Raw genomic sequence first — 26,880 nt, forward strand, 5'->3', positions numbered from 1 at the left:
AAAGGATAGTTTAGTGCTTGCCAGTTGTTCTGGTGTCTCTGAGATGCTTCCTAGTCGACTACTGGGCAGAATCCTGTTTGCATCTTTTTGCTTTTATCAGCACAAGTTTTTAAAAAGAAGAAAAACTTACTTAAAAATAAAAAATAAACATGAAACCTGAGACTTCAGGGTGGATAGCTGGAATATCCCTGATATGCAGGCGGGGGGGGGGGGTCAGGGATACAGCACTGCCTTTAGTGCAGAGAAAAAATGCTGGTGCTATTCACTACTTTCCCTGCCATTTTCCTTCTGCCCTGTCAGCTCAAGTCTGTATTGGATATGACAGTTGAGCCACCTTTGTATTCCCTGCCCTCTTAGCACTGTGGTCAAAAGGATGCTGCTGCAAAATCTGTTCCATATGGTCCCTGGAGAAGGCTTGAGTAGGTAAAATCTGAAGCTCACAACTATCATTAAGAGCATGGGCAATAGACTGATCTCTGGAATAAAGTTCTGAATTATATGATCATAAGGTTGACTTAATTGTGGTTCCACTATGCTGATGGTCTGATACAGAATTCAGACCTATACAAAAGGGCACTTCTCAACAACACCAAATTCAATGGAAAATCTTTAAGGATATGCTTAATTCTCCCACTGAAATCATTTAGACCTAAAAATACTGTTACTTTGCCTGCATTGCAACCTATGTTAAGATGCTTTGGTGAGGGAGTTGAGGAGAATTGGCGGTGACAGTGATGGGACATCTGAAAATGCGCATTATAACCCCAGGCCCAAGGGCCAAATGCCTCCAGGTCTCTTTATCTGACTCTTGAGACCCTCCATAGGCCATGCACCCTTCTGAGCCCTTCCTCATCCAGTCTTTCTGCTTGGCTGGAATGTGTCCTTGATCATGCTTCTCACTTCCTTGGAAGGAGAATAGAGAGCATTGTAGGAGAATGTGTAAAAGTAACCCACTGCACAGAGGTAAAATTTATATTCATTGTTTCATCCACTTTGTCTCTGGCCCCACCCACCACTGGCATGTGGCCCCTGGAAGGTTATGCAAAATGAACAGCAGCCTTTCAGCTGAAAAAGGCTCCCCACATTCCCTTCCTAAATGATGAGGCTCTAGAAACATATCCGAACATTACTGGGATGATGAGGTGATTAATGTGATCTCACACAAGTGGATCTTGGTGGCCTCTAAGATGCTTACTCCTAAACTGAATCCCCCCCCCCCTTTCAGCCCCCAAGCTACATGCTGTAGAGCAGTCTTTGCCAAACACATGCCTGCCAGATGTTTTAGACTACAACTCCCATCAGCATGAGTGTGCCGACTGGGGCTGATGGGAGTTGTAATCCAAAACATTTGGAGGCATCAGATTGGTAAAGACTGGCCTAGAGGTAAAAAAAACAAAACCTTGATGATACCAGGTTGACGAAGGCTGACCTTCATATGCCACTGGGTGTTTAGTTCGGATGCCCTACAGAAGCATGTAAATAGAATAGACTACCAGATTTTACAGTGGCCATCTTTGCTACTCATGGAACCTATGAAACTAGAACTCCTGTTTATCCAAACCTTTGACTGTATCACTGCTTCAGCTGTTCCTGGATAATCTGAAGAAGGGGAAAATGTTCTGTACTTGGTGTTCCCATTGTTTCCAGGAACCCCATTCACTCATTTTGCGGTTTGTCTGATTTTAGCTCTTTTCTTTAATTAAGACATCTTTCTGTGGCTTTAGAGATATCACTGCATGCTTTGTTCCTAGTTAAAGGATTACATTATTAAATCATTCTGCTCTCTACTCTTCAAAATTACAAAAACAAATGAAGTTATATCATTTGAATTATAAAATGATAATTTCTTCAGTTCAATCCCAATCAGAAGTACAACAGTTTAGACTTATAATAATCATGTTCAAACATATTCAGATTATAATTACTTTTCTTCTGGTAATGATAGCTCATCTGATTGGATGATTGCCTATTTGACTTTGATAAGTCTCAGAGGTCAAAGCAGAGATAATTGCAGACATCTGTTTTCTATGGAAAAATAAAACCTTGGAAAATAATGTTTAAAGTGACATCTGCAAATAGGTTAGAGGGAAGAAAACATGTTGCACATTTTAAAAGAAGCACAAAACAGTAGGAGTTCTTAGAACTGTGTTGAACAACAGCTGGAGGAGAGCCACTTTGCTACAGTGACTTAAATACTAGTCAGGAACTGATAAGGCCTGGGTTCAAATGCCTTCTCATTCATGAAGTTCACTGGGTGACTTTGAACTAATAACTATTTCTAAATCTAGCCTGTGTCACAGGGCTGTTAATACTGGGGGCTGTTAATACATGCCTCAAAGCTCACTGGGGGAAGAGTGGGGTACAAATGTGATTTCTCCTATAGAAACTTTAGAGCTCAGATTTGGTTAAAGCAGTATATTTTCTGACAGTGCAGCATGTGAAGTTCAAGCCTGCTATCTACTCTTCAGAATGACAAAGTACAGGGCAGCTTCTAAGTAGAATCAAAATTGTTCTTAAAATAAGTATACTGAAGTATTATAGGCACATGTTCTGCTTAGTTATTTTACTGATGGCAACAATGGGCAAACTTGGTGCCCTCTAGATGTTGTTGGATTACACCTCCCATCATCCTTGACCATTGGCCACTCTAGCTGGGGCTGATGGGAGTCAGAGGCCAACACCATCTGGAGGGCCACATATCCCCCCCCCAAGCATTTTCAGTGTTTTTCAGCCTTTGGCTCGATTTGCTCCTTCCAAACTTCAGTTGTGAACTAAGCGACTGCCTGTAGGAAAGTTTGTTTGTTTTTTGCTTCCCAACTTCCTTTCTAAAAATCAAGCTTTGGGTGCACTCTGGGTGTCACCTTCATAGGACAATAGCCCCCCTCTCCTTGTCCAATGTATTAAGCTGGCCATATCTACTGAAGTGCTGTTAGGTGTTGTGTAAGTGGCTTTGCAAATACAGTGGTACCTCTGGTTATGTACAAACTTAATTCGTTCTGGAGGTCTGTTCTTAACCTGAAACTGTTCTTAACCTGAAACACTACTTTAGCTAATGGGGCCTCCCGCTGCTGCTGCGCCACCGCCACACAATTTCTGCTCTCATCCTGAGGTAAAGTTCTTAACCTGAGGTTAGCAGAGTCTGTAACCTGAAGTGTTTGTAACCTGAGGTGTTTGTAACCCGAGGTACCACTGTATGGCTTCAGGTATCTCTTTGAAATGTGGTGGTCCAGACACTTATCAGAGCTCTCCTCTTCCCTTTGCAACTGTCTTATAGTAGGCAGGAATAAGCTCTGCCTATCATGGCTGGGTAATTCTCATCACCTCCATTGCCAGTCTTATTAATAAAACATTGAATGATGATTACCTTGGGATTTGCCAAAACTAAAAAGACATTGAGATAAAGTTGGATTATTTTTTTTTAGAGTGACAGATGATAATGAAATTGTAACAGAGAGTTCCATTAACCTCACTGCTGCTGTGTCATATGATTTTGCCTCCCCCCCCCCGCAAAACACGTTATTTCTGAATGATTTGGTATACATAAACGTAGTGAATGAGACACAGCATAACAATGTTCTCTAAATGACAAATGCACTTATAAGAATGAAGGGGAAGAAAACTAATTAATAGAGCACCTTTTTTTTGGTCAAATCAAACATTAATATTGATGTGATGAAGAACAAAACGAAGTACAGTAGTCAAATGGTTTAGGCTTTTTACCATATGCAAGGTCGATTTTAGTTTCCATTATAGATCTGTTATACTTGTGCAATTCCTCCTCCTCCCCAAAAAAAAAAAAAAAAAAAAAAAGGTAGAGAATGGTCCTACAGTTCTGTCCATTGCGTATTTGGGACTCTGCATGGAATGTCTGTCTCACATGTGATGCTGTGTGTTGGATGGATGGGAGAAGATAAGGAACATAAAAAGATCCTTGCCAGATCAGACTAAAAGCCTATGAAGTCTAGCATCCTGTTTCCCACAGTGGCCAACTAGATGTCAATGGGAATCCCAGGGCTACCTAAGGCAATGGACAAGATGGTGCCCTTCCTCAATGTGTGTACAGAAGACATTTGGACATCCCTGGTGACAAGATAACAGAGCTCTGTCCTCCAACACCTTGCCGCCACTCCCGTCATTTGCCACCCAAGACAGCTGCCTCACCATGTCTAATAGTAGGGTCAGCTCTGGGGAAGCCTGAAATAGCCCTCTTCCATTGTTGTTCCCCAGTGACTGACATTCAGGAGCTCTTCTTCTTTACCATATAAACTGGAGCACCAGCTCTGTGACTTCTGATCAGCCAGACCATACTCCTCAAGTCTATATTATCCTTTGATATATAGCTAGCTTGGTTCTCCTAGCAGCAGAAGTGCTTAAAGTAAATGGGAAATGCTTCTTGAGGCATAATGACAGCATCTCCTCTGTCCCTTTGTTTTGACAGCAAGCAATATGTCTGAAGTCTGCAGGGAACTGTTCTTCAGGGAGTAGTCAGTGGAGGTATACCATTTCAAAATTGCTGCCAATAGGAATTAATATAGCTTGGGACATCCTCTGCCCATTCTTTGCCAAGGCTACCACTGCCAGTGACAGTCAGAACTGCTATTCTATTAGTTGGCTTTGCTTACAGGGACTGTAATGACAAAGGTGCCCCCTTCTGCTTTTCATTAGTAGTTATCAATCTTCATTGGAAAAGGCAGCAGTTTCCTTGTGAACTCTCTGGGGGCAATAAGATCAAAATACCCTTTCTGCGAGGATCAGCTTGGAGTTCTTTATGTTGCTGTCATACCCAGGTCACTACTGCATTTATAACATGAAAAATTGTAATTAGGAGCAGAAAGCTAAACATCACCTGGATGAAGCAGAAGAAATTGAAGGCAATAGCGATTGATGTCTCCTGGCTCTGCTGGGTGTGTTTTATGTTCATTTTTGGCTTCTTTTAATTTCCTTGATAACAAATTAAAAACCAATTCCCGCATTCTAGCTCAGCGATGACTCGTCCTTTACTGTGTATTATGATAACACTATTGATCACACCAGTTTAAAGCATCCGTCATTTTGAATAATTAATCTCTAAGCACGAGTTAGCTTCAGACATGGATGCTATCATCAACCATCTCTTCAGACATCTTTGCATTAGGGAAAAGCTGACTGCCTGACTGCCAAAGAAGCGTAAACACACAAGGCTCAAGGAAAAAGCAAGACAGAAACAGCTGAGCAAACACCCACGCCACATTATTATTATTATCATTATTAATAATATATCCATTTAAATGTGTCTCAAGGCGATGTACAAACATATCATAGAACAGCTAAAGGTAGATTTAAAAGCAATACAAAATGGACACCTAACGCAAACATCCAGCTTGTTGAAAGAGAATTGGTTTTGGAAAATATGGGTTGTGGGCACTTTTTCTATCTTAACAGGAATACCGTTCCAAAAAGCAGGGGCAGCATTCCTAGTAACTAGAGATTTATTCATGTTAAAGGAGATAATATAGCTCAACATGGCTGTCCACTTGAGTCCTCTCCATAGATCTATGACCCTATGCTCGACCAACAAGATAGTGGGCAACACAGAATTAAGGAACATGGTGTCTCTGAGCTCATGTGTGTCTAGGGATTTGCTTTCAGCAACAGTCTGGGAGTTCACAGTCCTGGTAGGTCCTCCTACATGAGAGCCTCAGTGGGCAGAGCTCTGACTTCTGACCTTCTCCTTGTTTCTGCTTCCCGGGTGCTCCCTTATCTCCATTCCTAATACAGTGGTACTTCGGGTTACAGACGCTTCAGGTTACAGATGCTTCAGGTTACAGAAATGGCGTGGCGGCAGCGGGAGACCCCATTAGCTTCAGGTTAAGAACAGTTTCAGGTTAAGAACAGACCTCCGGAATGAATTGAGTTCTTAACCCGAGGTACCACTGTACACTAAGCAGATACTTTTCTTCAGAGCTAATTATAAGAAAAATCCACTGGCAGGTGCCTCTTTCTTTTTCTAACAAAACACATTATTCAGAAACACTGCATTTTGCATTCTGTTCATGACCAAGAACTTAGAAAATCTTCACTCAATTATGTAGAAGAAAAGTAAATATAGTCACTTGCGTTGAACTAATTAAATGCTGAATAACAAACACACACATATATATTCGATGCATGTCGTGGGCATGATTCTGCAAGGCTTAACACGACCATTTTTCTGCTTAGAACAATTTTTATGTGACTTGACTACCGTGAAAAGAACTTGACATGCAGCATAGCAAAAACTCCTCAATAAATAATCCCAACTAGGCTAACAGAAGTGCATTCAGATCACAGCTGAACTCTTACTAATTAATTATAATGATAGCAATAAAGCATATTTTTTCCTTGGATGTAAAAGTATGCAAAACATTTCTTTTCTTTTTTTTTAGGGCTACATTATATCTTGTCTCGCATAACAACAAAAAGTCTGCTCTGATTTGAGTCTCAATGTCACTTTGATGCCTACTTTAATGAGGCTGGTAGACATTAATCTCCCACAGATAAACAGTAGAAGAGTTACAGAGTGATCCTATCCTTGAGTTAAGTCTGCTGAGCGAGATATGATTGCTCCTAAGGTCAAAAAATGATAGCATTGCTCCTATGTGCCAGTGCAGCAATAGCCTTGCCTCTGTGATGAAGCCAACAGTTCACTGGGCACAAAATGGCCAAGGTGGGGATATGGCAAGGGAGGAGCAGAGCTTAAGTGGGACCCTATGACAGCTCAGTGTTCATTCCCACCCTCTGTAATGGTGCAAAATTGCACCAACGAAACAGGTGGTGTTAAGTAAAACATTCTGGGAGACATTCAGCTATGTCATACTCTTAGCATAGACCAAATTAAATCAATGGACTTAAATTTCTTAATTTCAGTGGTTCTACTCTGAGTATGTTAAACCCACAAGAATTAAGGAACTGGATCTCATTCTCCTATTGGAGTCATTGGAAACCCGAAGGTATCTGCCCCTATAACCTCCTCTTCCCCCACCATCCAGCTCCTCAGTTCCAGATAACTCAAGTAGCCAGTCATGGCACAGCACTGGGAGAATACAAGCCTCAGCAAGAGAACATACTTATTACATATCAGGGTACCTGGATATATATCATAGAAACATAGACTCAAAGAATTGTAGAGTTGGAAGGGACCACGAGGGTCATCTAGTCCAACCCCCTGCAATGCAGGATCCCCCCCCCCCAATGTGGGGCTTGAACCCATGACACTGGGAGTAAGAGTCTCATGCTCTACCATGTGAGCTAGGAGGATGGGTTATGCAATGGTTTCATTCACACATGAACAAAAATGAAGTGTGACAAGTTGATTTCCTCACTTTCAGAGAGACAATTAATTTATGTCATGGTTCTACAAACCCTTTAATTTTCATGTGTGAACTTTACTATTTCATTTTATGTAATTCCTTACACAATTTTATTTAAAAAATGAGAGCAATCATACAATTGAATGAACAGTAGGAATTGTGTCAAGTTCTCAAGTGCCAAGAGAATTGCTACTGCACTGCCTTGTTCAGCACATAAGACTGAACGTTATTGATTATGAAAAGGGGATTCCAGCATTAAAGTGCTGAAAGATTACCTCACTGCTGATGGCTTACCCTAATATGAGATCACGCATCAGAAAGAAACCAATGAATAAGTACAATAATGTATGCAACTAAGTCATATTCAGAGTAGACACACTGGAGTTAATGGACAGGGAGCAATTCTAATGGAAGGCATCTTAAGGTAATCTGGTGTAAAGTATGCTGTTCAAGAACTTCTGGGAAGGGTAAAGGCTGGGTAAGCTGGCCCCAGCCCAGCAGAGAGAAAAGAAGGCAGCAAAACCTAGAGAGCTAGCTCAGGCAACATTACTATGGGGACAAGCCCACCTGTTGACACACACAGGAGAGTTCTTAAGTGCCCTTATCAGTTGTGTATGAACTGAGAGACTTCTCAGAGACAGCTTAGGGAAAGTGGCTTGAAATTGCCAGCACAAACAAATAGGGGACAGAGCACACAAATGGTGCCCCTAGCAATGCTCACAGAGGCAGCCAATCAGCACACATTGTATGCCATATACTCCAGGCATGCCCACCACAAGCTCCACCAATCCCACAGCCACATGCAAGAACAGATGACTGGGTAAACAAGTGCACATGAAGTACACCAGAACACCCTGTGTCCCACTTCACACAACTCACAAGCACCCCGAAGATATGCCTGCAGACACCCCAAAGAACAAGCAGCATACATGGGGAGATGCCAAAGGACAGTTTTATTGAAAGCACCCTACTGAAAGCTGGGTCCTGGCTGAGCTGGGATGGGGGAATTATACTGGCAGATCACAGCTGAGCTGGGAACCAGCTGGCTGATCCAGAGATCCACTGGATCCTAGTTCACTTACCCCAGCAGACCTAGAATTAAGATTCCACCTTAAGTTAGTTAGTTAATTAAGTATGTTAATTGATTTCTATGGTTCTTCTCTGAGTATAATCTACAGAATAATCCTAACTATAGGAATGTATTCTGGCATAAATTACCCCTGTTCTAAACTCTGCTCAAGAGCTTCTGGGAGGGGACGCTGCTGGCTGCTCTGGCAGGTGTGCATGGGCTTGAGTTTTGAGGATTGGTCTCTAGGTCACATGACTGAGATGAACAGGGTTTGGAATAGGTGTAAGTCTCTCTTTATTCTGTGCTACCCCCATCCTTCACACAGAATGGCCCCTTTCTAGGATTTCTTCTGCATACCTGCCAGGTGCCCCAGAAAAAAATGGAATATCCCCATTTTTATGCACAATATCACAGAGACCATTTTTGTTGCAGCTATCTCTCATGTTGCTCTCTTGCCCCCCAAAAAGTGCTTTTCTGGAGTGAGACGAAGGTGCAGGTCACATGACTCACCTGGGAGCATGTCCTGGAAGACACGTGTCCTGGTTTTGGGTCTGAAAACGTTGAAAGGTATGATGCTGATGTAAATTCCACCAGTTTAAATTCCACTGGCTGACCCCTGGTTGATGCAGGGTGAGGGCCAACCTTACCCCAGGATATCTGAGGTTCAGACAGCAAATATCAAGATCTGTTGAATCCGAATTCTCTCATCCTGGTGAGATCTTGGGTTTTGTTAGTGCTGTTAGTTGGATACAACCCATTATATGTACAAGTATATATTTGCATTTATTTTATAGTATCCATTGCCACATTGCTGATAAAGCAAGGAAGACTAAGAGGCCCTGTGTTCACTCGGCAAAATTTAATCTAGTTTATAAGGAGCCAATACATTTCATTCATGTCAATTACCTACCAGAGAGAAGCCAGATGGCACAAATAATAGGAAACTATTGATAGTGGCAAGGAATATTAATTAAACATTTTAGATAAGATCTATAGAGTTCAAACAGTAAATATCCTGTAGTTCTACAGGCATATAGTTTAACCAAAGACAAATATATTTATATGTCAACAGGATTATTTAGACGCTTTAGCCCAATGGATATTAAGGTTTTGTGCTTGTGTTGGCTCTGCAGAATGAAGCACACAAAATTACATGCAGACTGTGCTCTATTTTATGAGGCTGAATACTTATTTTAAAAGGTATCGACAAGTGTTAATTAAATCTTACATGATTTTTTACTTAGGGTTAGGAGTTCAGAACAAAATTAAATGCATTGTATGTGAGCCAATGGGCAACTCTGGAACTTTTCTGGCATACCTGCCCATTGCAAATACATACACACCTTGAAAAATTGATGCTAATGCTCAGGGGAATGCCCAAGCACAATTTGATGATCACGGAAGGACACAGCTGGAGAGGGTAATTGGTAGGGGTGTGCACTGGATTCAGATGAATCCCAATATGAAAAATGTCCTGGCTATCCAGGAACTGTGATGGAACCTGAAATGACTTCCCAGCTACCTACCACTGTTTCCAGGTAAGCCCATAGCTAGTGAGGTGGGTGGGCAGGGAACTAATGTGGGGAGGGGGCATCAGATGGTACTTTGCTAAGGTGGCCCTGACTCCTAAGGTGGAAAGCCAGGAACCCAACATGCCAATTGCACATGATACAACATGAATACTATATGAAAACAGAGAATTATCTCTGGTAAGTGAAATGTCTAGATCAGACTTGAGCCATCACAGATCAAGCACTACACGAATCACAGGCCCTCTCTCTTGCAAACTCATCTATACACCAAAGAAAATGTCTTCTCACAAGTTCTCAGTTAGCTTTATTTCCAAGTTAATGTGCATAGGATCACACTAAATTTGTTGTGTCACTAAATAAAATTATACACCTTTCTAAGTGTGTTTTGGACGGGGCTTCTAATTTTCAGATTCTGAAAGGCACATCTGCCTGAGCTGAACAGCAAGTGGCGCATGTATATCTGGTTCTTCCATTATTCCCTCATGGATAAAATACTGTACAAAACTGAAACAATGGTGATTACTCAGCACCTATTGGCGTAAGGCGTTGCAACTTGTAACTATTTAACTTTTGTACCATAGCTGTTTCCGGGAGGCAGCTCAGGGTTGCAGAGATCCTTCCGTGCACAAGCGTGCCGTTGTTAGTAAGAACAAGAAGTGTTTCGTTTTTAGTGCAAGGATCAAGTAGCCTCTGGTGGGTGGGTGGAATCATTAAAGATTTAACAAGAGGAAAATAGGATATGCTGCTTTCTCTTTAACGCACTCCTGAAATTTAAAAAACCTCACTGAAACAAAATGGAAGGTTCTCTGGAAGAGGAGGATGACAGCTTTACTAATATTTCCTTGGCTGATGACTCAGGTAAGGGAACATAGGTGGCTTGTTATAAACATGTACGACCTAAGGGCTAAAAATATATTTAGCCTTACAGGATATCCATTCTGTTACATGAATGTGTGTTCAAACATGACAATGCACATCTCTTGTTAATCATTAGTCTCTGGACTAGCATTTTTATAAAGCATTTGGAGTAAATTTTGGTGATGGCTTTGTAAAGGCGTGGGATTGTCACAGGCATTTATTTATTTATTTACTATGGCACTGAGATATGCCATACTTTTGACTATGAAGTTCTCAGAGTGGTTTGCAACTGAGCTTCAAAATAGGCATATGATGTGGTGTGTATTAAAGGGAGAGTGTTCTTAAAAGAATGATAATACTGTTTTAGAAAACTCAGTTGCAATTGTTGAATTAAAAAATCTGCCCCCTGTTGCCCCTGACAAATTAGTGCCTGTCTTGGCTCAAAGTGGATTTTGAATCCCTTGTGCCTCTCTTAATTCTTCCCCGCCCTTGTGGCGTTCTCCTTCAATTACTGCTGTCCCACACTTCCTAAATCCGGATATTCCCTAGATCTCCTATGGATTTTCAAAGTTCAGGGACTCTCTAGGTTTAGGGAGAAGAAAGTATGGGACAACAGTAGTTGGAGGAGAATGCTGCATGGCTGAGGAAGAATTAAAAGAGGCATAAGGGGTTCAAAATCCACATTAAGACACGGTAGGGGCAGGCCCAAATGCTTCCAGTGGTATACCATTCCAGACTATTCTTCTTGCTTGTGGATGTGCAGTAGAGCATCACTGTTCTCAATGGTCACCTGATAGTTTTGAATATAAAAAGCAGACTATAGAAATGTCAGGCACTTTGAATTTAGAGATAAAGGTAAAGGGACCCCTGACCATTAGGTCCGGTCACGGACGACTCTGGGGTTGTGGTGATCACCTCACTTTATTGGCCAAGGTTTATACTTTATACAGCTTCCGGGTCATGTGGCCAGCATGACTAAGCCGCTTCTGGCGAACCAGAGCAGCGCACAGAAACGCCGTTTACCTTCCTGCCGAAGTGGTACCTATTTATCTACTTGCACTTTGACGTGCTTTTGAACTGCTAGGTTGGCAGGAGCAGCGACCGAGCAACAGGAACTCACCCCGTCGTGGGGATTCGAACCGCCAACCTTCTGATCGGCAAGTCCTAGGCTCTGTGGTTTAATCCACAGCGCCACCTGCATCCCGAATTTAGAGATACTATAGCCTAAATACCAATGATTCATAGGAAGCTCCTCAGCAAGGCAATTAGACACTTTTGCACCCCCCAAAATAGCAAAATGTATGCATAATTCCACAGTGGCAGAGTTGGGCTTTCAAACTTCAGTGGCGCCCTGTGTGACACCAAAATTCAGTGCTCCCCCCCCCCCCCAGCCTCTCACCTTCACTTCTACATCATTGAGGCACCCTCTTGGCTCAGTGCCCAGTGTGACCATTGTACTCCCCTAGATCTGCCTCTGCATTCTTACTCCTCTTGAACCTGTACTATGGTTAAATAAATGACTATCTCTCAGGATGCACATGGTAGGAAGTTGCCCAATGCAGAAAATGTATCTGCAATAAAAGCTCTAAAAGTGCTCCCCAGAAGTGATAGGTTATACTATTTGCCTGTTATATGACGGGCAACAGCACACAGAGCTTCTGTCGATGCAACTGTGGTATATTGCAGATATTCATGCAAAAGTGCCAGAAAGTCTTTACCAGTCCTGATTATGCCTCTCATTTCTATTGAAAGCAATGACAGCTGGCTTTAGAAAATTTTAATTAGAACCTGGAATACATTAACTATGGCTAATTATCACTGTGCTATGAAAACGTGCTGTTCTCATAGGCAGACGATAATATCAGGTTATGATACCATTAATACCTGGCTAGAGTGTAGTCCTTAACTTAACCACTGACTGTTGCTGCTGGAGAGGGAAGGATATAGTGGATATGTTCACATGCTGGCCACTGCTGAGGCCTCCACTGTGGCTGCAGAAAGTGTGGTGGATGATATGCTACTATGATAGCGTTTCTGCAAGTGTAGTGTCCCAAACTGGAACATTATAGGGATGAGGTGGGGTGCAGCGGAGCCAAGCCGAGCACAGGATTAGGCACAGGAAGCTGCCTTATACCGACTCAAATATTGGACCATCTAACTCAGTACTGTCTACACCTAGAGTGGGTAACTGGATCTGTCTGGTGGGACAAATCTCTCCCCCCGCCCACCCGCTAGGGTCAAGATTGACAGGTGGGTGAGACCACTCATCTGTCAAACACCTGACACCAGAATGCTGTAAGGTGGTTGATACCTGTCCATGTTCAAAGGAGGTAGCTGTAACTGCCAATCAACTGATTGTCGGTTATGGCAACCTCCTTTGAAGACAAGTTTTCAGTACCAATCATCTGATCGGCGCTAGAAGTGTGCCCACAAGTAAACTCCCTGTAACCAACAGTCAGCAGATTATCAGTTACATGGAACTCGGAAGCCTCTGCAGAGGGGGAAATTCTCCTAAAAATGGAGCATTTCCCCCTTTTCAGAGAAAGCTGATGAATACAGAGTGGTTTCTCGAGAAAGAGAGAAAATGCTTTTTAAAAAAATGGAGCACTGCTTTATTCCCAGAGAAAAGATGATTGTATTCAATGCATTGGAGAAAGCACTTTGAATAAATTCATCTTCTTCTATAAAGAAAACAATTATCAGTTTTTTAAAGGTGTATTTTTTCATTCTCCTGAGAAAGTGGATTGGGTTTAAATCACTGGAGCAAGTGCTTTGAATCCAAGCTGTTTCCTCCAGCCATGTCAGCTGCTAAGGGGCCTCCTGATCTCCTTTGGCACTAAGAAGTTGCCTTCCACCCTGGCCAGTAGAAGTTGGCAGGGCTTCCATACCCTCCAACATTTCTCTGATGAAAATGGGGACGTACCATTCCATAATGATAATTTTACTATTGATACCTCACACATCTTACTGTGTTGCCCCAGCCACTCTAGGCAGCTTCCAACACATATAAAAACATAATAAAACATTAAACATAAACAATAATCCACCAACAGCATACAAATCAATATGGCTAACCTGATCCAAAACACCCACCCACCTCACTCACACACGAAAACAAAGATCACCACAGCCAATCACAAGCAAACAATCACAACCTAGGCCAACCCCAACCTCTCTCACCACCAAAGGAACACAAGCGAACAACACAAGCAACGCTGACACCAAACTCTACATACATTAAACATAATAGAAACACCGCCACCCGACCCCACCCCTATCCATCTTCCCTCTCTCCACCCCCCCCTTTCTTTTTTCTTTTCTTCTCCCCCTAATGCCTCAACAAATGAAACGGATTTGTAAAAATGTCACATGGGGGGGGGGGAATACGAGGCACTACACTTCTGTAAAACAAGAAAATCCTTAATAAAATATATATTTTAAAAAAAAAACATTAAACATAAGAACCTTCCCTATAAAGGATTGCCTTCAGATGGCTTAGGGGTCGGATAACTCCATACCCACCAACATTTCTCAAATGAAAATAGAGACATCCTAAGGAAAAGTTGGACATTCCAGGATCAAATCAGAAACTGGGATGCCTTCTCTAAATCAGGGGCATCCCTGGAAAATAGGGACACATGGAGGGTCTGGGCTTTGAATGTGGCAGTTCTGCCCTGCCTTGTCCCACTGCTCCCTCCCAGAGATTAAAATTACTCTTCCAAAAGCAATCTTATACAGTACCTTGGAACAAGCCCCACCGAACTCAGTGAGACTTACTTCTTTCATATATAGGATTGCACTGTCAGAGAAATATAAGAAAAGAATCAAGAGGAAAATAAATGAACTAGCACTGTTTCATATTTACACTTCAGCCAGTTTTGACTTCTGGGCTCCTGGTGCCTTGCTCTTTAAAAAAAATCTCTTTGTAAGATTGTAATATGAAAATCCATATAGCTCAAGTGAAAGAGCTAACTATATAATGTCTTAATGAACACGTAGATGAGCAGTACATTACTAATGGCAATTTTTAAGTCATTCCAGAAGCAGAGTGAGTTCTCTTAATTTTCTTTAAGCAACACTGACAGGGCATTAATCTCTTGATGAGCTGCTTTATAAAATATTACATTCAGTGTACTGCTCATACAATTATAACTATATTATATTGATTTTCTCTATGAAAAGAATGATAGAGTAGGATTACCATATTTTCAACTGGCCTTGTATCTGTGCCTTTAATAGCAACCTAATGCAGCAATGAAGTACGTGAAGCCTTTAAAGGGCATGGGGAAAAGTAGTGGTGAAGTCTACACCTTTACTTCTTTCTTTCCATGGGTCAACTCTGGTATCCCAGCAGCCAGTGACCTCCCAGGTCCCCCTTTCCTACCTATTTATGCTTATGTATTTTCAGTCGTTCATCATCTTATGACAATGGCAACAGACTTATCCACAGGCTGGGTAGCATTTCACCTTTCTCCCATTTATTTTAACCCTTCCCATTGTTTAGAGACAACAGGAGACTCAGAGCCCATTGATGCCACCATCTTGGTTTCCCCACAGTGCACTTGAAATTATTGTGCTGTGTCATGATTGGCTACTACCTCAAGGGTGTGCATATTCCTAGTGCTGCAGCATGGCTGGCTGCTGAACTAGTTAAAATTTCATCTTCTGATGTGGTCAGGGTGGTGCCGGGAGACTTGGAGTCACATGCAGTTGCTTGGACTCTCCACTGACTCTGCTTCTGGTGTTTTTGCTTATCCTGTACCTTTTGTTGGTATAGCCTCACTCTGCTCTGGGGAGAGAGAGCTCTGAGTGAGCATACAATTTTGATTAAACACTGCATCTGCCCTCCCCAGTTTTGTTGATTCTCCTTTTGCACTGGCCATTTACCACTAGCAAAGCAGTTACAGCAGTGCAATGCTAACACAGAATGTTGGCATAAACCTAGTATGCTGATCTCATATTCTTTTCTACTGGATTTAGTAGAGAGTACCTAAGGTAGCAACTTAGACGACTGTCAGCATGCTTCTGTCCTTTAGAACAAGGGTAGAGAGTCTGAGGCCTGGGGGTCAAATGCAGCCCTTCCTTTCCCCCATTATGTGACTCTTGGGCTCTCTCCAGCCACAGTCCTCGCCAGCCCTGCTTTACACCCTCCATGAATGTTTTGGCCAGCTGGAATGCTTCCTTCAACTCTAATAATGTCTCTTGGTTGCCTGGGTGCAGGAAACCAAGGAGTGTATGAGTGTATACACAAAATAGCCTACTGTACAAAGGTAAAATTTACATTTGTTGCTCCACTCACTTATGCCTCTTTCACCAACCCACAACTGACATGCGGTACAGCAATATTCAGTGCAACTATTGTCTTTTCCTTGAGTCCTTAATGAAATGAACTGGAAACAGGGGAACTGGCGTGCTCTGACAATATCATAGAAGTAGCTCAATGGCCAGAAGCCTAAAATGACCTCTTGGTTGCTAAGTTGGTTTAGCAACCAGTGAAGCAAGCCATCTCATAGGGGGAGAAACAGATTTCCTTCATTCTAGCAACATTTCACTAGCCAATGGGAGAGTGTCACAGACAAGTTCCAAAGTCACAGCTACAAAACTGAATGCCTGTTTGCAGGGATTTGAAAGGATTATGTAGGTTTTAAAAGGGCCTTTTCTGAAGGCAAACAGCTTGAAGCAGCTCTAATTATATTATCTGTATGACAGAAAGGGCGAGGATCAACTGTAAATCCTTTCATATATTGAATTACTTATATATTTATAAACTGTTGGAAGTGGCGTAAAACAAACACCCCAAAGCGAATTTCCATCTACATAGCTTTTCTGCTGCACTACGTATTGTGTAATATTAAGTGGGCCATATATTTTCTACTAGGTAACTGCCTACTAGTTTGACAGGAGTGCTGTGGAGTATTGTGGTGTCCTTAACCAATCTTCCTTATCCAGCTTGAGCCATTTATTGCACCGCACTTTACATCAGGAGTGAGATTGACAGACATACGTAATAGCAAATGCTTCTGAAAAGTCATGCCAACTGGGCTCAGCCAAGGCATAGCCTCCCTCCTCGCTTGCACTTTAAAAGGGCTTCTGAAGATGCCTATGGGCAAAAAAGAAAACTTGGTGTCATTTTGATATCAGGTAACTGACAGGTGGGTATAACTCTGCCCACCTGCCAAACCTGGATCATGAGGAGTCGGGGGGATAATAATCTGGTCTGCAAATCAGCTCTAGGACCCCATCCCTGTTCTAGATAAATAGGAGTAAGGAAACTGCTGATAACTAGAAGTGCATAAACACCCTACCTGAAAGAAAACACAGGTCTTACAGTTAAAAGAAGGGTTGAAGAAAGTTACATCACTTACCCCATACATTAAGTTCTCCAGAGGCTAGTACACACAAATAGCCTTCACAAAGAGGCTGGTAAAAATGTTCAGCTGTACAAGGTGGCAATCTTAGACATCTTAATCTGGATCTATGTTCCACTGAAATCAGTGCAAACCTATTTCCAAGCAATGGCTAGGAGTCAGAGAACTTCTTTTAAAATTTTACTAGCAAACCACTATGCCATAGTTCCCATGCACCTCATTATGGTGCCATCAGGGCCCTACTGGTCCAGCAGAATGACCAGGAGGCTCTCCAAATGCAGCACGGCTGGCTGACCACATTTTTAAGTAAGTGAATCAGTACACATGGCCAGCTAAAGAGAGAGACATCGTCAGAGTCCAGAGTCTAATCTCACTGCACCACTGACACCTCAGTTTCAAAAGCGGTTTGCAGTGTAGCAGTGGAGAAAACTGTTTTAGGCCCACCTAAACCCACAGAAATAATTTGGCATGATATGTGTTAATTTGGGACAGGGGTGTAAGTTGTCATACCACTGTGAGATTTATAAAACTGGGGCTACAAATACATTTCTACATACTGGAAACAACTGAAATTATTTACCAGAAAAAAGCATTTGCAAGTCCCCTCTCTAGACAGCAGAGGTCTCCCTAACTCTGCCCTTTTTATTAGTTCCTTCAACATTCCTCTTTTCATTCCACCTGAAATTTTGTTCCTCAATGAAACATGTCTATGGGGAAACAATATACTCTTTTAAAAAATAAATATATTGGTATATTCATAATGTTTTTATCCTGATAAGCACCAGTATAACCACCAGTATTTCTTGACATGTATTTTGCAAGCGTTTCTGGTATAAGAATTTATACATTTGCTAAATTGTGAGTTTGCAGAGAGGAGTGTTGAAAATTAGCTAGTTTGCTGAAAAAGCAGGGTTGAAAAACCTGTGACCATGCAGATGTTTTTGGACTTGAACTCCCATCAGCCCCAGCCAGCACAGCCAATAGTCAGGGATGATGCATGTTCTGGTGACTGGTCCATCAACACCTTGAGGGACACAGGCTCCACACCTCTAAGATAAGCCCCATGCCTTACATCACCACACCTTACAAGAGCCATTTTCGTACATTACAGTGTAGAAGGTTCTATAGATATACTGAGGTTGAGCACTGTGTAGGGAAGGGAGTGTATTTCATCATTCACACAATAGTAAGAAAATTCAGCTCCCACAGCACAGGGTGACCTACATCTGTGTCACTTTCACCATTCAATCTCTCTTATTCCCTCTGAACCCTTAACGTACCACTGACCCAGAAACTGTGGGGTGCAGGCATAGTACAAACACAGATGAATGTAACAAAGGCATTTACATTTATATGCCACATTACATGATTTAAGTGCACACGCTTCTCTGGTTACTTTAAAATCATATTGCTAGGTTTAAACGAGTACATACTATGTTAACTTGTTCCTGACACTTTAAATATCAGAAGCTTATATTCAACTATTAATGTTAAACTAAGACACCTTAAAAGAAGCAGTTAATTACTCTATTAAAACCCTTTAGCCAAATAGCTTTTTTATTCTCTCCACCCACTAAGCCTCACTAGCACTGTAACTGAGAGCTCAGCATCTTTTTCCAACCCTTTACTAACCTATTGAAGCACAGGATTGTCCAGCTGTACTGCCCTAGAAATCTTCCTCTGGTACTCCATGGTGGTATAATGGAGTGGGGAACCTCAGGCTTGGGGGCAAATGGGAGGGGTGTGTGAGTGTGCGTAGAAACTAGCCTACTGAAAAAAAGGTAAAATTAGCATTTACTGCTTTGTACGCTTTTACCTCTGGTCCTAGCCACCACTGGCTTGTGGCCCTTGGAAGGTGGCCCAGAGGGGGGCCCTTGGTCAAAAAAAGGTACCCATCTTGTATTGCAACATCATGGAAGACCACTGTGATTTCAATAAGGGTTTAGGTGGTGCCTAACAATTGCTCCCCCCATGCCAAATTCATGCTTAGGTATGGGCCTGAATCCTCCAAGGAGTTAATTCCATCTCTTGTAGGCAGCATTGCCATGTAGAAGTTATGCCAAGAGAGTGTACAGTCTGAGAGTGTCATAGGAACACTCTTAGTACTGGATTGTGGCTGCATGCCAACCATTGAAGTCCATCTGGTCCTAGTCCATTCAGGTGACCACATGATTATTGGGGATACTCTCCTGGCCTTGCAAAAACATCCTCAAGGCCATGTGAATGTAAACCAAGGAACAGACTAATTACTTGAGCATCAATTTACTTGAGCAGCATAGTAAGGCAGTACATAAAGGAAAGACGTGACCTGTTTCTGGAAAGATAATCCCATCCCAGTGCTTGAGCCAGTCTAAGTGTTGCATCTCAGCTGTCAGGAGTCTAACCCTGCTGCCACATAGAGGCAACTGAAAAGGGCCTTAGGCTTACCTGTTTTGCTTTGTTTATTCTTCTTATCCTACGAATAAAATCTGCATAAGGAACAAACTTCGCATTTGTTCTCTAGTCTCCTCTAGCTAGTTTCTTGCAATGCTTCCTTCATGAGTGCCACAGCATTCAGTTTGACCCAACTGTCTGTAGGGTTGCAGCCCTTGGTCATGATGTTGACCAACCTTGCCATGTTGTTGCAACAATTAAAGGTGAGGCAAAGCACTCTGGAGAGTAGGAAACAAATATCAGCGACTCAGCAAAGTGGTTTCAGCATTGGTCCTTCTCACCATGTTGTTGTGACGTTTAAAGGTGAGGCAAAGCCCTCTGGGAGAAGAGTGGGAAATAAATGTGATTACAGCCTCGGACTAGGACCCAGACTAGGTTTCAAATCTCCCCTCAGCCACGAAGTTCCTTGGCTAACCTTAAGTCAGTCCCTCACTATGTCTTTCACCTAACCAGGTGAAAGATGCCATGAAAAGGAGGGAAAAATCACGTCCGCCCCATCGACCTCACTACAGGAAATGTGGGAGATAAATGCAGTTACAAAATAGGAGCAAGCATTTTTCGCTTCAGAGCACGGCAGTGGGAGGTTCCTTCGTTTCCTTTACCGGTGAACAACCCCTGACACACGTCGTTCTGTCTCAAAAAGTGTTTCTTCAGGTTACGGAAATATGTCTTGTAACTGGAGCGGGAGGTGCTTATGACGTAGCCCAGGGAAAGCAGCGCCGTTTGGGACGTGTTTTTGCAGCCGCTGCCGCTCTGCTCTCTTATGAATTAAAGCCTTCATTCAGGCCCACGACTTGACTTGAGGGACGGGGGTGGGGGAGAGAAGGAACTAGCGATGGGAGGCGTCTGCTCCTATCAGCCCTGTTTACTTCTCCGCCCTGCGGAAGCAGGCCGGCGAAGGCGAAGAGACTCCGCCCCCACAGCTGATGGAAGCGTCTGCCGATGTCTCCCTCCGCTTATTGGCTGCCTCGCGAAGGGCCGTCCGCTTTCGTTTGCTGTGATTCGATGGCTGGCTGGGCCATCTCTCTCCCCTTAAGCCCGCCGTCTCCCTCCTGCCTCCTCCCTCCCTCCCACCCCGCCGGTTGTTTTCATGGAGCAAAGCGCGTGCGCTGCCGGCTGGGCGAAGGAGAAGCTGCGCAGTCGCAGTTGGCCGCTGTTGAACTAGGCGAGGGTTGGGGTCCGAGGGCAACCTGGGCAGGTGGGGGAGAGGTGAGTAGCGCGCGCTTCCTTTGCCTGGGGACCTGAGCGGGAGGCGGGGCTCCCTGCTTGCGGGTTGGGAGGGCGAGGCGACCGGGGTGTGGAGGGGATGTGCTGGCAGGGGGAGGGTTTCCTCCTCCCAGGCTCCGTTTTCAGGATGCAGCATCAAATCGGGGGTTTTTTGGGGGTTGCTGGGTGGTGCTTTTTCTTCTTCTTCTTCTGGGGAGTGCGCAAGAGAAAGCTCTGAAGCGCTGGGTTCTCCGCCTTTCCGGTAGCAGCGACGTTGCCTCCTACCGAGGCGTTGTGGGTGGAATGAAAATGAACAAGCGCCTCTCAAATGCCAGCCTTGCTTATGAGGGACCCAACATCCCCTGACGTTAATAATCGCCATCCATTTCTTGATTAGGATGGCTCTCTCTCCTTTCACCTGCCTGGCAATAGGGAATGCACCCCTGTAGAGCGAAAATATACAGCATTAAAACTATGAGTTTCTTCGAAGATGTGCATGTGAAATGTTATGGTACTACTGTATATGGACGCTTATAGACAACATACAGCGTGAGTCTTTTAAAAGAGGCCCCGTGGAACATGTGTACTCTGTATCCACCAGGCCTCTTTTAAAGAGCTCACTCTGTACAAAATATAATTGCACCCAATAGTGTGGGACCCCAGACCACCACCTGCAGTTAACATTCAACAAGCTTGAAATTCGACATAAATCATTCTTGTTTTTCATTCAGCTGTTTCAGTCAACTGTTACTGCTGTTGGCTGTAGTATAATTTGGTTAAAATAGTAAATTAATAGAAGCTAAATCGATATGCATAACTTAAAGGATTATTAATAAAACAAACTGCATACTGCCTTTCATTTCAGGGAAACACCAAGATGGCTTTCAGAACAGTTAAACATCAACAACATATAAGAGCCACATGTTTTATGGATTATTTCAATGTTTTAAATTTTTTTGTAAACATTTAGAAGCTTTATTGCAATCAAACAGTATAAAAACGTAAATAGGCTTGAGTCAATGAAAGTCAATGAAGCATCCTATCAGTTATAGGAACCAGAGATGCCAAGAGCCAGTATTAATAGTCCAAGAAAACTTGGATGGCGAGGTATGTTTTAAATTGCTGGCAGAAGTAGCCAACAGTCAGTCAACAGATGCCTACCTGATCAGTTATTAACAAAGATGCTCAAAGCATATATCACCTTGCAAAGTGTGTCCCAAGAATGTTGAAATAGGTTGGTGCAGTTGATATTGGTGTGCAAAATGTGGCAGATTTGGCTGCTACTGGAAAATAACTGTTGTGTCTTCCTTAGGAATATTGTTTTGCTTCCTTTTTCTGGAAAAGTTCAATTTTACTACTTTTTTTTAAAAGAAGACAAAAGCAGATTTGTCTATTTTCACAGCAATGTTTTGTTGGTTGCTGTTCACATTGAAGTTTAGATATCAAATGCTACCCTTCTAAAATATTAAACTAAAAAACCTGGTTCTGCATTTGTACATACCGTTGACTAGTTTTATCTTCTTTAAGGAGAGTACATTTCTGAAGTACAAGATTCACCAGTGGATTGGATCTGTTCAACGATGATGAATGCGGATATGGATGGTATAAAGCATTTTTTCAACTTAATGTTTTCCCTCTTGTGCATTGTAATACTGTACTGGGCTGCACTAAAGAGTATCTCTTTTTTACAGCTGTTGAGGCTGAAAATCAAGTGGAATTGGAAGAAAAAACACGACTTATTAATCAAGTTTTGGAACTCCAGCATACACTTGAAGGTTAGTTTCTTAATTCAGAAGGTTAACCTATCTACATGCAGAATTATTTTAAGGATAGAAACTTATCATTGACACAGACTGCAGTTCGGATTGAGCTAAGATGATGTTCCTGCAAATTCTGTTAAATCTGGTGGAGCATAGAAGTCAACAAGGGGTTTCACATTGTGACTATGGGTGCAGTCCAGAAAGTGCATTTTGTTCCCTCCCTTGCCATTTATACTATAGTGTGCCTTAGCATTCTATATTTTACATGAAACTGTTGAGTAAGGTCACCTGGGGTTTTGGAACACAGTATCATCAGTAAGCTGATGTCTCTCAGCTCTAATTCTTGTTTTCATTAAATTCAGATGAAGCTGTGGAAGTGTGAATGGTCTAGATCAGGCTTCCTCAACCTTGGGCCTCCAGATGTTTTGAGACTACAATTCCCATCATCCCTGACCATCCCTGCTAGCTAAGGATCATGGGAGTTGTAGGCCAAAAACATCTGGAGGCCCAAGGTTGAGGAAGCCTGGTCTAGATGATGGTAATTCCTGATAAGTTGCCGATGCTGTTGGTTAGAGGGATCAACTGTTTTGGACCGGTTTGTAGACTAGGGATGTTATTAGACCCAACCCCTTTTTAAAGGGGCCTGAATGGCCTCTTGAGACATGAAGTGCTTTTCGTCTACTAATACTGATATTTATCTACTAGCACTGATACTCTGGCTATAGCCATTCCTGGACAGAGATAGATTGACCACAGTTATTCACGCTCTAATAATGTTCCATTTAAATAACTGCAATGCATGTGGCACCCTGACTCTGGAATGCTTTTCCTAGGAGGCTTGCTTGAGGCAGGGACTAAATTTGACACTGGGTTACTGCGTGTTTTAAGAACATTTTATTGGAAAGTATTGGATAAACTTTCACTATACAGAATGTCTTTAAAATGGGCTTTTCTTTTCATGTGTCTATTTCTACCATTTAGTTAAAACTCAGAGTAGAGCAGATGTTGTGATTTGCTTCTAAAATTCACCTTGTCCTTCCAGATCTGTCTGCAAGAGTAGATGCTGTTAAAGAAGAAAACCTGAAACTGAAATCAGAAAATCAAGTTCTTGGACAATATATAGAAAATCTCATGTCTGCCTCTAGTGTTTTTCAGACTACTGACACAAAAAGCAAACGAAAGTGAGGCACTGGTAACCAAACTGTAACATTGTATTGCTGCTGCTTTTGTTTAATTTTAAAATTGCATATGGCTACATGACTTAAGTTAGTTTGTAGCATCATTGAATATTTGAAGATTTATTGGCAGTGCTAGACAATTTTAAATGAACAACTGGGCAGTGCAAGTCTATCGTGTTAGCTTTCAGCAATGTGCAGAGATAGTGTAGAGGAAATATTTATTACACAGTTTGAAGGCAAGAGTTTTCAACTCGGCTTTTATGTTAGTCAAAACATGTAATAAGCTGCCAAGTACTTTAGATATCTTAATTTTTACAGTGGTACTACTGTTCACTAGCAGAATAATAGTGTTGTGTAGAGTGATGTGAAAATCCTTATTTGGAATGAGTTATTTGCATGACTTTCCCTGGGCTCCAAAAAAGTTGTAACACTCCTCATCCTTCATCTCCTCAATGGTGTTCTACATTCTACTAGATAAGACCACAAAAGCTTAGCTTTTAAATATTACTTTGAAAGCAAGTGAAGGATTTAATATTATTAGATACCGGTAATTGCTTGCAAAATTGTGAAGGGTTGAAAAACCATTGCAATACCTGAACTGATAAATTAACATTAAAAAACCCACACCCTGCTTTAAATTATATTGCAAGGAAAGGGAGTCACACCTTGGCCTTCATTGTTTTGCAGTCTCTTAAAAGTGTCCTCCCCTATTTACAAAATAGCGAGTAGCATGGTATTTTAACTGCCAGCTGTAATGGTCATTAGTGGTACAAGCTCAACAGAAGTATCTTTATGAACAATTAGTAGGTATTTAAGAGTTTTCACTAAACATGGATGCAGTCTAGAGTTCTTTTTCTGCATAATCCTCATTAACTGCTGCTAGCCTTTAGCTGACACAGAATGTTCAGCCTTTCAGGATTAGAATACTTGGGGTTTTCAAAGCATGAAGTGTGCCTTTGAAATATTAAAGAAATATTAGCAGTTGTTGGAGAAGGCACCAAGTTACTCTCAACCTATGACATAGCCATTCATTCTGCATAGGCTCAACAAGGCTTACTTGGATATGCCAAAGTAGTGGGATGAGCAAGCGAATTAATCACTATCATGTATGCATAGCAGCAGTCTCATGTCTGTGAATACACATTACATGAAGTGGATAAATTATGACAACTTCATACTTTTGATAAAATGTTGCTGTTGCCAGACATCATATGTTGACAGATTAGGTAGTTCAGCTGGTAGGGGACAGGACTATGTGGAATAAAACAGTTTCTACTTGGGCCAGTTCTAGCTTTGTTTGGAATCTTATTGCTGCTTCCTTACTACTGGTTTCAGGGAAGATTTCATTTCTTACTTAAGCAACAGGACACTTTTCTCTTTGTGGGGAGGCTGGCATATTGTCTGAGATTATATGTCCAGAAGAAGTCTGAGCTCATCACAGAATAATTCTTACCTTCAGGATTCACTGTTATATAGCACAAGCTAGTAGTGTCTTTGCGTTCCAGCTGTCAGTATTATAAACAATGGAACCTAATTTGAGGCATTAGATTCTAACTAAAACATCCCCATCACGGGACATACTTTAATAGACAAAAGTAAATTAAAGCTTTCTCTGGCATAACAAGGGTTTAGAATCTAGAGAGTGTAAAAACATTCCTAAAACGAGTGTAGTGCAGGATCAAGGCAAGATAAAATTTAAACAGATGAGTGTGATGACCACTCTAGGGAAGTGGCTTTCCAACTTGGCATTTACACATTGACTTGTTTGCCAAATAACCTTTGTGCGTCTGACATAGAAATTGTTTTGGAGAGCATTATGGGACATGTTTCATGGTGCATAATCAAGCCTAGCTTGTGCTTGAGTCAAGCACTCCATATAAGCTACCTGTGACACACCTCTGTAGCTGTGCATTGTAGAACTGGTAAACTGTCTTTTCAAGAAACTTGTCCACATTATGGCTTTTCTCATTGAGGAATTTGTGGCTGTTAGAACATAATTTGGAACACACCGTTCTACAGCCCTACCTAAATTGTGAACTCTTTAGGTGGCATGTGCCTGTTACAACAATTTAGCCTTGAAGAGTGCCAAGGCCGGTGGTTTTAGTATTAGGGTGGGCTGTAAACCAACTCAACTAATGCGGATCACCCTAATTTCAGCTCAGAATTTACTTCCTCTTTCCCCCAACTCCTTACTGAGTTGGGAGGGGGGAGCTGGAATACAGAAGATGGTAAGAAACTGAGGATTATTTCCTTACTCTCAGCAATAAAGGCTTTATTCAAGCCTCTGTTGCAAATAGGTATTCTAGAAAGTGTACATTTTTTTCTTGCCATTGAATAAGCAAAAGAACCTTGGAAAATAAACTCAACAGTTCTTTTCCCTACCCATTTCTTTCAACTCAGTAGTTAAATTTGAAAAGGAGAAGGGATTTGGAGAAGGTATGGAACTGGTGCAAGAGAGGATTGCTCCCATGAAGGACAGGTCAGGAAATCTGTAACTTGGTGTAGTGATTAGAGATATGATTTTTCAGAGCTTTGGATAACTTTTGGGTTGGTGTGGGTCAAGGCTTTTTCAGGACTTCCCCACGAGTGGGCTTTAGACATCACAGTTATCTGCATTTCCAGAGGCAATTGAGGATTAGCAGGGACTACTAAGTAGTACACAAGCAAGGAATACACCACCTAGTCTTTTTGTAGGAACTTCTTCCCACACCAGTGTGTGGGAAGGTGCCATCTTGATATGATCGGGTAGAAGATTGTTAATGTAATGCTGAATTTTGGTGTCCTAGATAGTTGTAACTGTAAAGAACCTTACTACTGTGGCCTTTGTTAAACTAACAGTTGTGCTGTATTTTGGAACTTGTATGAAATAAAAGCTTTCAAGTTTCTCCCATTTGGTCTGTTACTAGAATCTTTTTGAAAGTTTTACTAGTTATAGCATGTGCCATAGTTGTAAAGTAGTATGCTAGAAGCATTGTCCTTTCTTTGTACCATTAGTAGTTTGCATTAAGTAGGCAAAAAAATTGGCTCCTATAAGAAATCAGAGCTGCCCTTCTGTCCTCTTTGTGTCTACCTTTGCCACTTTGTCTGCTTTGTATTTTAGACACAAGGGACCACTTTAAACTGTTTTAACAGCGTAGTGCTATAATGC

The 26,880-nt window shown here is 42.0% G+C and overlaps 1 protein-coding gene and 1 long non-coding RNA gene across 6 annotated transcripts in view; one reads left to right on the top strand and one right to left on the bottom strand.

The window, feature by feature from the left end:
- LOC310714669 overlaps positions 1-20,338 on the bottom strand; it is a 29,966-nt gene extending 9,628 nt beyond the window's left edge. The window contains exon 1 of the long non-coding RNA XR_014529947.1: positions 19,583-20,338. This is a non-coding gene — a long non-coding RNA (uncharacterized lncRNA). The remainder of the gene's footprint in view (positions 1-19,582) is intronic.
- SCOC (short coiled-coil protein) lies at positions 9,761-26,622 on the top strand. 5 transcript variants are annotated; one of them, XM_083520175.1, is made up of 4 exons: positions 9,761-9,935; positions 22,322-22,396; positions 22,486-22,569; positions 23,597-26,622. In XM_083520175.1, the coding sequence occupies exons 2-4, from the start codon at positions 22,375-22,377 to the stop codon at positions 23,737-23,739; spliced, it is 249 nt and encodes an 82-aa protein (XP_083376301.1). In that variant the 5' UTR covers positions 9,761-9,935; positions 22,322-22,374; the 3' UTR covers positions 23,740-26,622. The 5 variants fall into 5 exon arrangements, with proteins under 5 accessions (XP_083376301.1, XP_083376297.1, XP_083376298.1 ...); XM_083520171.1 differs by lacking the exon at positions 9,761-9,935 and adding an exon at positions 10,524-10,787; XM_083520172.1 differs by lacking the exon at positions 9,761-9,935 and adding an exon at positions 10,524-10,787 and having other exon boundaries at positions 22,325-22,396.
- The last annotated feature ends 258 nt before the right edge of the window (positions 26,623-26,880 follow it).

The sequence above is a fragment of the Podarcis liolepis genome (genome assembly GCF_965112155.1).
Source record: "Podarcis liolepis genome assembly, chromosome: 9".
NCBI lineage: Eukaryota > Metazoa > Chordata > Lepidosauria > Squamata > Lacertidae > Podarcis > Podarcis liolepis.

Bases quoted from the DNA above. Each gene is read 5' to 3' on its own strand.
- SCOC (XM_083520171.1), top strand. From the start codon at position 10,724: ATGGAAGGTTCTCTGGAAGAGGAGGATGACAGCTTTACTAATATTTCC. The intron at 10,788-22,321 runs GTAAGGGAACAT...ATCTTCTTTAAG, and splicing joins TTCCTTGGCTGATGACTCAG to GAGAGTACATTTCTGAAGTA. The intron at 22,397-22,485 runs GTATAAAGCATT...TCTTTTTTACAG, and splicing joins GATGAATGCGGATATGGATG to CTGTTGAGGCTGAAAATCAA.